Source organism: Dermacentor variabilis, unplaced genomic scaffold (assembly GCF_050947875.1).
Source record: "Dermacentor variabilis isolate Ectoservices unplaced genomic scaffold, ASM5094787v1 scaffold_14, whole genome shotgun sequence".
Lineage (NCBI taxonomy): Eukaryota > Metazoa > Arthropoda > Arachnida > Ixodida > Ixodidae > Dermacentor > Dermacentor variabilis.
This window is the reverse complement of record NW_027460302.1, coordinates 8966210-8979556: the sequence shown is the minus strand read 5'-3', so window position 1 is coordinate 8979556 and position 13347 is coordinate 8966210. Positions and strand designations below refer to the sequence as shown.

The 13347-nt window shown below is 45.4% G+C and overlaps 1 protein-coding gene across 1 annotated transcript in view; it reads left to right on the top strand.

The window, feature by feature from the left end:
* LOC142567775 (WD repeat and HMG-box DNA-binding protein 1-like) overlaps positions 1-13347 on the top strand; it is a 350415-nt gene that overhangs the window by 41195 nt on the left and 295873 nt on the right. The window contains exon 2 of the mRNA XM_075677936.1: positions 10475-10551. Coding sequence (XP_075534051.1) covers positions 10480-10551 — 72 coding nt within the window. The 5' untranslated portion in view covers positions 10475-10479. The remainder of the gene's footprint in view (positions 1-10474; positions 10552-13347) is intronic.

Sequence of the window (13347 nt, the reverse complement as noted above, 5' to 3'; positions counted from 1 at the left end):
TTCTTTGGGGCTGAGAAAATTAATGAAGCATGAAACTAAAATCGGCATGTTGCAGTTTTCAATTAACCATCACTGCATTTGTCCATTCTTGAAACAAATTTTATTGTACCAAATGCATACAGAATGAATTTGTGGAATATCCAAAGTACATTTTGCTTGTTTTGGTCAAGCAGCTGGCAGAACAAAACCACAAAGTTCCAAAGCAGAAAGGTAACACTTCTTTTGAAGTACACAATTGGCGAAACAGTGTTGCTAACACACGAGTGCAAAACTTGCGGCCGAGTAAAAAAAGAAGGGAGCTGCTACACACCACTTGGTTCCTTGACCATTCATTTTTTTCTTTTGTGGCTGATTTTTAAAAATCCTTGCTATAGCAAATGCAAGGACATCAGAAAATCAACGCACAACAGATATTGGTGCTATGGTGTAAAGTAATGAAGATACAATTTTGCATGCACATTATTTAGTCTGAAATAGAGGGATACAGCACAAACATTACTCTTCAATCCCAATAAAAAATATGGAACTCGAGGGCTATGGATAAATCTTGAGGGCCTCGGCTTCTGTAATGTGCAGCTATACTTAAGTACACAAGCGTTTTTGAATTCTGCCTCTACCTGGGTGCAGCTTTGTGACCTGGAATGAAAAGCCACAGCCATCGAGCTGCTGCAGTGGCGACATCACAGTAAGAGGTGATAGCGAAAAATTAAAACAATAATATGGCCATGCAACTTGCACATCAGATAGGTCACCTGAAGCTTCTATTTCCAATTTTTCTGGTGTTGCATAGAAGGACAAAAATTTTGAAAAGTAATAGTGTACGATTTTCATACATTAACAATTATGCATATCTAGTTTTTTTTTTAACCATGCTGATATTTAGCAAAAAGTTTTGAGCACGGAGAGCCCGGCGTTTTTGCAAAGGAGTTTCTAGGTGAGGTGGACACACTTTGCTGCTAATGCGAGTTTCAGAAAATTAATTTTGAAAAATTCAGTCACTTTTTATTAGTAACTTGGCGGCAGCCTTCTAAATGGCATATTTGGAGGCAGTCGCATGTGAACGCACACCCTTTCTTTTTCTAAATCTCGAAAATTGCACTTATTCTGAAATATTGATTATCGCGCTCAATTGAGTACAATCAAAACTTGGTGCATCCTCCTCCACATCAGGCGGCAGTGCCCTGTCAAGAAGTGTGGGACAAAGCTTAAATGATAGCCTGACATGGCACACTGACGCACATGCTTGCCAGGCAGAGTGTGTCGTATCAGCAGCTACAATGACTGGCTAAGATGTTTCCATCTGATGAGATAGTGGGACCTTCTTTTCTGCGCTCCCAGCACACTCGGTTCCAATATTGCCTCGATTTACCAGTAAAATTCAATGATGAATATCTTGAATAAGGTGCAACTTTCATGATTTGTAAGAAATGAGCGTGCATTAAAATGTGACTGCCTCCAAATTTGTGGAGTTCCAAAATAGAGGAATTCCTCTGCAAGAATGCCACATTTGCCGCGCTCATCACTTTAAAACAAGAAAATCTGTATGGTAATAAAAGACACCCTGCACGTAACAGTGTGCATTGGAGCATTTCATGCAACCAATATTCAAGCACCTTCTGTCTACAAAGAATTCATAAAGCAAATTTATGCATTAAGACTGGAATCAGTTACGAGCACTGGAAATGCAAACACTGTTACGAACCCTGGTCACATGCCAGGCATTGTGTTGCTGCTCTCTGCGTAGGGCCTATGAATAAAAACCACCTTCAACATCGTACAGTAAGCTACCAATTGCTATGTGTAGGAAGACTTACAGTTCTTCAAATGCAATTATGACCTAGACATTCTAAAGCTTTTCTAATAGTGTACTTTTAGTGAACAAGTACCCCAAACTTGAACAACTCTGAAGCTATAATGCCATTATTATCTGAAAGATGCACTACACATTTTTTTAACGCAGTAAGGAAACATTCATAATCGACAATGCCACCATAGACATGAGAGTCATAATATTGCACTGCGTGCAGCAAGGATAGCACAATCTCGCACAAAAGATTAGTCTCTCCCGCAGCCTTTGAGGCCCCCTTTATTATGTCTCGCTTATGATGCCGTGACATGGTACGAAACCATGATGACGTAACTTATGGTCATGAGTTACTCTTGAATGAAAGCTTGTGCACACATGCATATTCCTGCATTGTAATTCTGGAGTGCACTTACAGTAAGGACACTGTGAAAAGAAGAAAAGGCCAACAGCAAGAACCAGGCGGCGCAGTGCTATTTGCACCTTCTCGGCTGTTGTCGGTTTAAGTCACCTTCACAGCAGCAGAGTCGTGTTATGCGGCGAAGCATATTTAGCATCATGCAGTGAAGCATATCTGAAGTTAAAAGGGACACTGTCACGGGGCCCCTGCTGGTGCTTATGGTTACCCGACACTATCAGCTTAAGTACTCGTACTGTGACCTCTTCATGCATTTGGACAACACCAATCGCCATGTGAAAACCTCTGTTCACTGCTAATCTCGCTAAGAGCCTAAATTGTTTCCAAACTACAAATTTCACCAAGTGGCAAACTTCGCAATGCTTCTGGAACCTCATTCTCAAGTACTTTAATACTACCAGGATGCTTCAATGTCAAACTGGATTGAAAACCTGGGATGAGATTGCGCAAGCTTCTAGCTTTCTGACTGTTTGCTTCACCTTCTACATCAGTGAGTAGGCAGTGTTCAATAGGCGCTCCCGCTTCACCAAGCAGACGACCGCTGACGAAAGCACGGTGAAGGCGAATAATGAGAGCGCAAGCAAACATTCAGAATGCAAGATCTCGCCCTTTGATTTAGAGAAAGGAAGGATAATTTCAACACCAAGGAACCCAAGTATGCGTTCAACAACAAAAGCTTCTGAACGGGCCACTTCCACATCAGCACTGCGGAAAGACTGATTAGCTTATCACCCAGCAGAAATTTTCACTCGTGGCAGAAATTTTCACTGCCACAATCGCAGGTTCAAAGATATTTGCATGATGAAATTTTGGGCCAAAAAGAAGATCCGTTTGAGTGATGGTGTAAGCGTGGTGCCCACTGTTGGCTCGGCTTGTGAAGAGCGACCTGCTGATACCAGACACTCTAAGCAGCTCTTTTCGATGTCTGAATCGATGGTGACATGCACTAGGTGTCACTGCTCTTTGAACATGTTGAGCTGTTGTCCTTGCTTCATGAAACATTAAGTAACTACAGTTATGACATTGTCAAACAAAAGTGTTGTATTAGAGAATTTTGTTAACCACGAAGCATAATATCCCTGTACATTGTTTGCTATGCAGTAAACTATTTTGCACCTCTGGTTGGTGAAAAAAAAATGGATTTTTGCAATACCAGTAGTATTCATATTCGAAAAATATTCGCTTCGCACTTAGGTTTCATTATTCAAATTAGCTTTGAAATTGAAAAATTCATATTTCCACACCCATAGTTTTGCTCAAATACCTGGAGCATAAGTCATTTGAGGACGTAACTTCAGGATTAGCAACAGTATGCCACCAAAGAGTCAACACAGTTCAAATTTTTTTACATTCTTTTACAATTGTTTCCTAATGTACATTCATTAAAACCATCTTAAGCCTCAATAATTGACTAAACTAAACTTTGATAACAGCTGCATGCTTGGATCGAACTGTGCATGTTCCGGCCATTCTAGTGTAGCAGTTTAGGGGAAAAAATATCCGTTACTTAGGAATTCCACTTGGTGACCTTGTGCAGAGAAACCCCGGCTGGACCTTACCATCTGAATCTGCTTCACAATGGCTATCACTGGCTTTTTTGGTGTTCTCGATGGCATCAACTTGCTTGAGAAGCTCGACCTCAATGATGTCTGACCACTGGCAGCACTTATTTCTGTTTATCACAGATGAAAACAGACGGGCTAATCATCAGAGACCACATGTCATGATTTGTTAACATGCGAGCCCTCAACCTGCTTCAATAAGGCATGACAGCACAGCACTACTGCACCACTTCGCTCTTCCTAACTGCACTGGAGGCTTGTTACCAGTAATCGTGCCCTGCTGACGTGGTTATCTCTTCAGTTTCTATGTTGCTGTCCCTAAGCTGTTATTTAAGGACTTCCTTTTGAGCTTCAGTGGGCCTTGAAAGGCTAGATGATGGCTGCCACAATCTAGGGTTTTTTGTAGAGTGAAACCTTAACAGGCGCACAACTTTTTTGTTGGCTGGTTTATTTGAATGGTCTGGCATCTTTCTTTTTGGGTCACTTTCACTTTCAACAACATGAAAACTGGCTCAAACAAATTGTTTGCCTTCTCAGCCACACCCTCAGAGACTTCACCATCTGATATTTCCTGTCTGACTGAGTCCATTTTTGCTCTTAAGAGTGCTGAGCTGGACACTGCTTTGGCTGCTTCCAGCTTTGTTATACTCTGTACAATGTGCAATGCCCGACTTGCCTCACATGCTTCTTCGGGTGAGCTCTCATGGGCCTTGTTGCTGCTAGTTGGATTAGCGTTGACCACAAAGTGAATGTGCTTGCACACTGTAAAGTGTATAAGATGGTCATAGCAAGTGCACATATAAGTATGCACACACACTGCGCATTCCTTGCACCTCAAAGGACAGCAAGCACCATCTCCCACTTTTGACACTTTATATGAGAGCCCTTTAATAGACTGAGATGGCACAGTCCATATGCCATCTTCATTTAATTTGGCACAAGCTGCCATTTCACTGCCAGACCTGTAGTTCTTCTGAATTCTGCTCAGCTTCTTACCCTTTGCGCCTTTCATTATCTGGATAGCCCTTTTCATTAAAAAATGATTTGTCAAGTCCATGAGGACAGAAATTAGTTTGTCACCATGCTTATTCTGTTTTCTCTCCAGTATAGTATGCTTTAACGTCCTGTGCTTGCTCTCAACGTGCATGTTAGTGTTGACAGCTGCTCTAGTCCTAAAGCAATAGGCCCACTCTTGCGGCCTAACTGCATAGTGGTCATTGAAGTACTTCAGGAAGTCCCTCAGTTTTTCTTCCTCACTAGAAAGGAATTGCTTAATCTTCAAATGCCTTTTCCGCGAGGAACTCTAAGAGTAGCCACACACTATGGTAAACATGTGGCCTTAGCTGTTTCTCTACACACTCGAGTATCTTCTTACGCCAATTGTTATCCACATGCCAGGCACAGAGAAGTTTCTGTTGTGCAGCACCCATGACCATGGACCATGCTTTGTAGAATTGCGACGCATCATCAGATATCAATGTCTTAGCAGCCACTTTTTTGGCCATGGCTGACTCCAGATATTTGAAGAATGCTGTCAAAGTTTGCTCGTTCATCCGGTTGCAGATGAAATAAGCTATAGCTACACCTGATCCTACTTTATCTAGCACCAGAAGAGTGGTCAGCTCAAACTGGTACTCTGTAGTTCCATGTGTGGATTCAAGACATACAGTACCTGCAGGGCCCAATTTTTCTAGTAGCTCCTTCTGAGGCTCTGTCATCAGAACAAGAGCAAAGTCTGCTGAAGGAAATGTACCACTTGGGTCCACTGCACCTTGTGCCTTGTACAGGCGGACAAGTGTTTCACCTTTTTCTTTCATCACAAGCACCCACGTGTCTACACTGATAGCGTCATTAGTGTGACAATGTTATGGAGCAGCAATGTTAAACTGCTGTTTGTTTAATGTTATGCAGGGTTGAGCACTCTGCCAAGTGCACTGGCCTCAGCTTGGATGCCACAGATGTTCTTACTCGCTTTAGAATGGTTTTCATGGGCACACCCCTTTCTAGGTTCTCTGCTACGCTGGCCTTTTCCTTGTCGCTCATTCTCAAGTGCTGAATTTCTGGCTTATGACCGTAATGGTTTCTTTGATACCTGACTTTTATGGTGGTGCCTTCAGGTGTCGGACTCTGAGTATTGTCCATTGTGACGGTAATAAATGAAAGACATATCTTACCAGACCTACAGCTCCCCTGACTTTTCTCCCGACGGTCACTATGACCTTCCTTTTTCCTTGCCTCGCCTGATCTATTACAGTGATAGTGGATCCTTGTCCCTCCACTGGCCAGCTTTTCGGAGCCCGTGGGCAAAATGACCCAGCAGTTCTGGCTACTCTCTTCTTCTGCTTTCCATTCATGAAATTCTGTAATAAACGCACAAAATAACATTAGATAGTGACAAGTACATTGGGGAGAGAGATACAAACAAAAATAATCACATTGAAGGTCTTGGACATGGGCTAATGTAGCATTTATTTTACTCCCTCACCTTCAATGCGACCGTGTCATGAGGTCATCCTTGATATTGCTTAAGTTTCTGTTGAAATTGAATTTCAAACGCGGTGCACCATAACTTCAAAAAATTTATCATATTAGTTTTGTTTTAATAAGAAACAAATATGAAACTTAAGCATGATCTATGCTCACTCCTTCCTCAATATTGAATAAGACTGTACATTCACAGCAATGCTGTTACAATAAGACAAAGACGAACTGAGAGCACGTGGTGCAAGCTACGCCCCAGAACAGTGTGAATCCCTTCCCTCAGTTTCTTCTTGAAAAGCTCCTTCTTTTCAAGAAGAGCTTGATTTTTTACTGTACATAGGGGCTTGGCGAGGGAGTGTTCCATCGTCACGCGGTTATGATCTGGCTTGGGCATGCGCCTGGTTCGAAGAGACAGCATTATGTGCCATTTCAATAAACCAGTTGCTAGTCTGCGTTCTTCCTGTCTTCTTGTACGTTGGTGTCTTTTCCCAAGCGCAGTTTAAGTTCACAAAAAGATGTCTTACCAAGTAGCCTCTCCTAACACACTCTTCTTAAAGAAAAAAGGATTGCGCGTGCGTCAAATTTCGCTCTACCTTATGAAATCTACAACCAGAGTCCTTCAATTGAAGGACTGTGGTACTAATAAAGAATTTTCCCAAAGTACGCCGGGAGACCAAGCCGCTGACAGCCGCAATTGCAAGTGTGGTCCTGGACCTACGTCGGCCTGCATTCGGACCTATTGCGGCCTGCACTGAGGCGAAGACTACACCACGCACGCAAGTAGCGCAGAGCAACGTCAGAACGCAGAGCAAATTCCTCCTCTTGTTTAAGTAAAAAAAAAGGGGGGGAGGGGTTGCGCGAGCGTCACATTTCGCTCTATTCTATGAAATGTACTGCTAAAGAGCTTGCCCACAATACGCTGGGAAACCATCCCGGCGACATCCGCAAATTCAACTGTGGTCCCGGTTCTGCGTCTCTGCCGCATTGCGACGTGCATTGAGGCGAAGACTAGGCCACGCACGCACGTGGCACAAAGCAACGTCAGAAAGCAAAACAGCTTACTCTTGTCGCTTAAAAAAAAAAAAAGATGTACAAACGTCAAATTTCACTCCACTTGCTGTGCAGAAAAGCAGACCATGCCAAACGTATGTGTTGTAGTGCATCGCGGAGAGCGCGCACACGACTAACTAGAGATGGATAAACAAAGAATTAAATTATATTTAACGAGGATACAAACTTCAATATGCCCCAAGGAAATAGATCAGGCACCTGCGCAAAAGCTGCTCTTCGCGAAACAGATTGAGAGAGAGAAAACAAAGGCGCAAGGCATAACCAACTACTTTTTAGAGGCACACTGCGCAACAAGAAATTAAAAAAAAGTCCGAGATATAATATTGCGTTTCAACATCATTTGCTCACGATGAATGAGAATAAACTTAATAAAACTGTTCCTCACCCTTATCGTTCCGGAACACCAGGTGCACGTACTCAGCATCGAAGCTGTGCGCTGCGATATGGTGCTCCGAATACTTCTCCATTGTAGGCAGGGAAGTGACACATACGTCGCATTTCATCAATTTCTTGACATCCACGGCCATTTTGTGAACATTCCTGATGTGTTGCAGCATGTTCTTCCTCTGGGTGAATAGTTTGCTGCAAAATTCGCAGCGACGATCGTCATCGCCGATGGCAGCTCGATCACAGACCTGCGCCATTCCGATGCGGAGTAGGCAAGAGCAGGACAATGTCGAGCAGAACTCGCGGCGTTTGGAAACACGTGGTTTCCGTGTCATTGCACGCACGTGGGTTGTTGTATATTCCGGCGGCAATACAGGGAAGAAGCCTCCCCAATCACGTGACACACTAGGTATTCTGTGGCCTCATAGGGACATTTGGAAACCGACTTAGGGAACCAACATCCGGGAACGCAAGGTCACGTGGATGCTGCCTTCTATTGTTCACCGGCCTCAGCCGGCCTGCGGGGAGACGCTCGTCTCCGTTCTGCCCATTTCGTCTTCCATCGGAAGTGTCTGTTTTTTTGCGCCACTGCCGGCCACGCTCAGGCATGTCGGATACGGACAAGGAGCTACTGGTGACTGTGAACACTATAATACTTATTTGTTCTTTACTTGTGCGACGCCAACGTGCCAGAAAGCGAACGAGAAAATTTTGGGTGCGGTCAGGGACACTGAGGGCCAGGCGCACACTCTGCTTCCCCGCCTTCACCAATTACTCACCTGTCATGCCAAACTGCTGTCCATAATGTGCCAGCGGTTGGCGCGCACCTCCTTGTCCGACGCTCGATTTATCATAGAGGCATTCATATCCGCGAACGATTTCCAAAAACGCGTCCATTGCGAGGCGAATTCTTCGTCGACGCCTCAGTGGCAGTGTGGTAAGGCTTAACAAAAACAGCCCCCTTGACTGGAAATGGCCTCTGAGATTTTACGGCGCGCGTGTCACTGTTCAGTCTCAGAGCCCATAGATTATGATTCTTTGCTTATGCGACAGGTGGCGCCACAACACCGCGGCTCGTAAAGCGGCTCGCTTCTGATTGGTGGTCGTTTTGCGTCTGCCGCGAAAAATGGGTCTCGCACCCATTCGCGCGTTTGCCGCGCGTTGCTGCCGCTTTTCGTGAATCTTGCCGCGCGCGACAGCACCGCTCGCCGCGCGCGGCGTGTCGCGCGTTTTTGTCGCTAGTGTGGACGCACACACGCCGACGACGCGCTTCGTGCTGCATGTGCGAGGGGAGCCGGCGATGGCGGCTCGGTCTGCCGCGCGCGACAGACGTAGAAGTAGCACGCCGTCTGCATGGGGGTCGAAATGTCATTGAGCGAGGCCGACGTTTGTGTTTCGTGAGATACGCGGAAGGCCTTCAAAAATCCTTGTTACGGCGTTAGGCTTCACCGTCGGCTTTTCATGCTTCAGAGACACGGCGCCGCAGTTTGTATCGAAATTGCAGGCAGTGATGATGTCCGAGGCGTCCAAGTCTTTCGCGCACAGATGCGTATATTTGCATTCAGAGTTAAAACCGTGTCAGTCCTGCCGCATTATGGCACGCTTCCATTTCTCGCTCTGCTCCTTGTCGCTTGGCAAACAAACAACGACATGTTTTCGGTCGTTTGTAGCCCGAACGTCATCCGGGCACGCAACGCATGTTCGGCGACCGACCGACCGACCGGTTAAATTTGTAACTTCTTAATTCACTTGGCACAACTTCAAGTTAATGCGCATGCTTTCAAAACTGATAACCCTGAGCGCTGGAGTATATAAACACTTTTTGCCGCAGAAACTATGGGTACCAAGTGCCTGTATTCCGGCTCCCCACACTCTTATACTAGGAGAATGCCAGCAAACTTGAGAGTAGAAAAAAATCAAGAGGCAGACATAGACAAAGAGACAGGAAGGTGGCACCTTCCTGTCTCTTTGTCTATGTCTGCCTCTTGATTTTTTTTTTCTACTCTCGAGTTTGCTGGCATTCTCCTAGTATAACCATGTACCAACTAGCCCAACAAGCCGCTCTCATGAACCCCACACTCTTAAATGAATTATTATGTAGCCATGACATCGATATTTTTGTGCCATTTCTTTTAAACCCTTGTATGATATATTCTTGTGATTGACAGTTTCAGCGCCTGCTCCAGTTTATTGTTTTTCCTTGCATTGATTTTTAGTACGTGTCTAGCTAGTATACTGCTGCTATTTGTATGCTAGTATACTGTCCAGTTTCGCATTTATGCCTGTACTTCCTGCTCTTTGCTTCTTGCTTTCATCTGACTTAACAGTAAACTGGTACATAATTTAAATATGGAAGGTAAAGTCAAGACCTAAATGAGAATTGTAGTATGCCTGTTTATATGCACAAAAATCCGACATTAGTAGCTGCTCCGGTCACATGGCGACCAAAACCATAACCATCCAAGTCTATTAAATGCTGGTAGAGGCAATAATGTTAGACAGTACGTTTAAAAGTGCTGGTATCTAATAATCATTTCGAAACCGTAATTTTGAGTACGCCCAGGACGTTTGACTACTGTCATGTTTGTTCAGTCGTATGGACGATGTAGCGTTGGCTAGGTGTGATGCAATAGCTTATTGTCGGGTGACATATATAAGCTTTACAGTGCATTTCTTGCAAGGCGAAATTAGCTTTGATCCATTGAATTATTCAACGGTATTTTTTAAAGTGAGCATGTGGGTGTTACGCAGGCACCATGTCTACGCGGCCGCAGAGGCCCATACAGCCAGGTGTCACCCCACCAAGGCCCGGCAAGCAGCACTACATGGTGAGTCGCACATGTAGGCGCAAATGATCACAGAGTATTTTGCACAGAACTAGTCGACGACCGACAGAAAATATGGTTCTTGGGATGTCAGCCCAAGACAATTCTTTGGAGTCAAGTTATGCAAAAAAGATCACGAGTCATTCCACTCTGAAGGGGGATGATAATAATAATAATATTTGGGGTTTTACGTGCCAAAACCACTTTCTGATTATGAGGCACGCCGTAGTGGAGGACTCCGGAAATTTTGACCACCTGGGGTTCTTTAACGTGCGCCTAAATCTAAGCACACGGGTGTTTTCGCATTTCGCCTCCATCGAAATGCGGCCGCCGTGGCCGGGATTCGATCCCGCGACCTCGTGCTCAGCAGCCCAACACCATAGCCACTGAGCAACCACGGCGGGGTAGGGGGGATGACCAGCGAAGCTGTTTAGCGCATGACATAGACGTGGCACAGAATTTCGAACAAAGAACTTATTTGTGCTAATGTGTACCTACATTCGCGTAGACGACGGGACCGCAGCCTCGAGGAGCCGAAGGAAACTAGAGACAAGTGACATTTCAACGGGACAGTCACCACGCGCGAGCGGAAGGAAAGCAAGCGCTTGGAACGTCGACAAAGAGAGGGCGATGGGAACGTTGACATAGCCGACCCGGGTCAAAGTGTAGTACCTGTTCTTATCAGCTCACTGATACTGGTTCTACTTGAAAAAAAAAACGTAAAAAAATACCAACAGAGACATGACGGTAACCAGAGTGGACATGAGAATTTCGCTACACTAGGGGCAACTACTACGGCCATTACATTCCCGTTAAGTTCGTTTTCTTCTGAAAACTGCTCCAAGACCGCTGCAAATCGTGGAACACTGTACGGATAGGCCAGCATTTCTTTTTTCAAAGAATCGGGGTTGTTGCCGCTCGAGGTGGCGTTTGGAAGGGAATGGGTTTGGAAGTGTTTGTTATTTATCGTGATACAGGTAACAGCGCCAGTCAACTTGTCCTGTCTCGACTTGTCCCTCGTCCTTACTGAGCTGTGTTACTTGCGGCGTCTGGGTCAGGACTCCACCGTCAATCGACGAGTACGTCCGGTAGGAGGAACGAATAAAGAAGGATTTATTTTACAATATCTATACGGAAGGCCACTCCATGTAGGAGTATATTAAACGTCTGAGTTCACATCAGGACACGTAGCCCACTCTCTGCACCAGAGGTCTACGGTTTTATTACCGTCGTCTTCCTTGAGGGATTATAGACTAGGGAATTTGATGACTGTATCGCGGTCACTAACTCGTCGAATTGGTCGCAATATTCCTCCACCAATCCTCCGAACTCCACCTCCGATGTTGTACCTTCGGCCCGGCATATTTAGCAACCTGTGAATCCGAGGTCGAAGCCGTTCCCACGGTAGCATTCGACGTTGGCCCTTTTCATGAATAAGTTCAGGGGTCGCTTGTTGACCCGTCAACAGTCGACGCCAACGCTGCGTTGAATTCTGGATAGGCGCTGATGAATGGATGGGGTTGCCTCGTTGTGAACATCTAGTGCCCTTGGCCATGTTCAGACATAATAGGATGCTCCCCCGGTAACGTGTCCGGTGTCTTCAATTTCTGCCTCTCCGAGCTAACAATTCGCCTACGCGGCGAGGCCTTCACTAGCCGCCACAGAAAACTAAAACGAAGGCGCATTTCTTAACCATGGAACTTGTGACTGCGATCGAAAATGGTCAAAGGGACAAATGTCGCGCCTTGAGTTCGTCGCTTGATCAATGCAACCAGCCAGTACCAGTGCCAACGAGGCAATGCGAAACCTAGTGAGCTTCGCTGACCACTTCAAATGTTAACTAATTCATAGAGTGACATTCAACACCCAGAAACCAAAAGCTACACTATCTACGTCCGCAAATGTTGGAAAAATTCTTGCTTATCCAAACGCGCTTCAGCAACTAACAATTCTACAATGCTAACTGATACGCGCCCTACCAGTGTAAGCATTCATTTACCCAACTTAGGTCTGTCTCCGCAAACTTCCACTCTCAATGCTTGTCTACAAAATCAGCGCGACCATTAGCCACCACTGTCGCAAGACCTGCTTTACTTTAATTCGTATAACTGGCTCTTACAGCGACACCAAGAAACACTGAGCCTAACACGAAACCTTTGAATTTAAAAGCAGTCAGTTCTTAAAAACCAATAAAAAGTAATAACGTTCTACGTACAAACAAGAAATGATGGCTGTGCCCAATTTACCAATTATCTACATGCGCTCTCTATGGGGTCGCAGCCTGTAAGTCTTTTTTGCTTCGCCGAGGACAACAAAGGGCGGCAGACATACCCAACCCTCTGCAGACATCCGCCACTTTGTGTCCCCGTAGCTTGCTATCTCTTCTCTGCAGGGGAAGCCTCTAAAAGCGCGAAAAATAGCTATTCTCCCTTTGTCTTCACTCTCGCGGCGCATTCCACCTCAGTGCCTGCTCGACTACCCTGGTTCGTACGCGCACAGCCAGGTTGAACCTTGGAGCGTGCAGGGAACTTGGAATCGGCGCAGAGAGGCATCGCTCACAAAGGCAAGTTCTTCGCCGGAAACGGTTGTAAATGGATAGTCGTGTGGCCGGTGCGTGGGAGCCGGTATGGCATGCCGCATTCTTGACCCAATTATACAGAAAGACTCGCAACAAGAGCAGACACTGCCATAGAGCCTAGCGGATCGATAGATGTTATGGGCGACCCTGTTGGAACTGGGCGGTGGGTTGCACACACCAGGCTCTTACTATTATACTGCCTAATTTCATACCTAGGTATA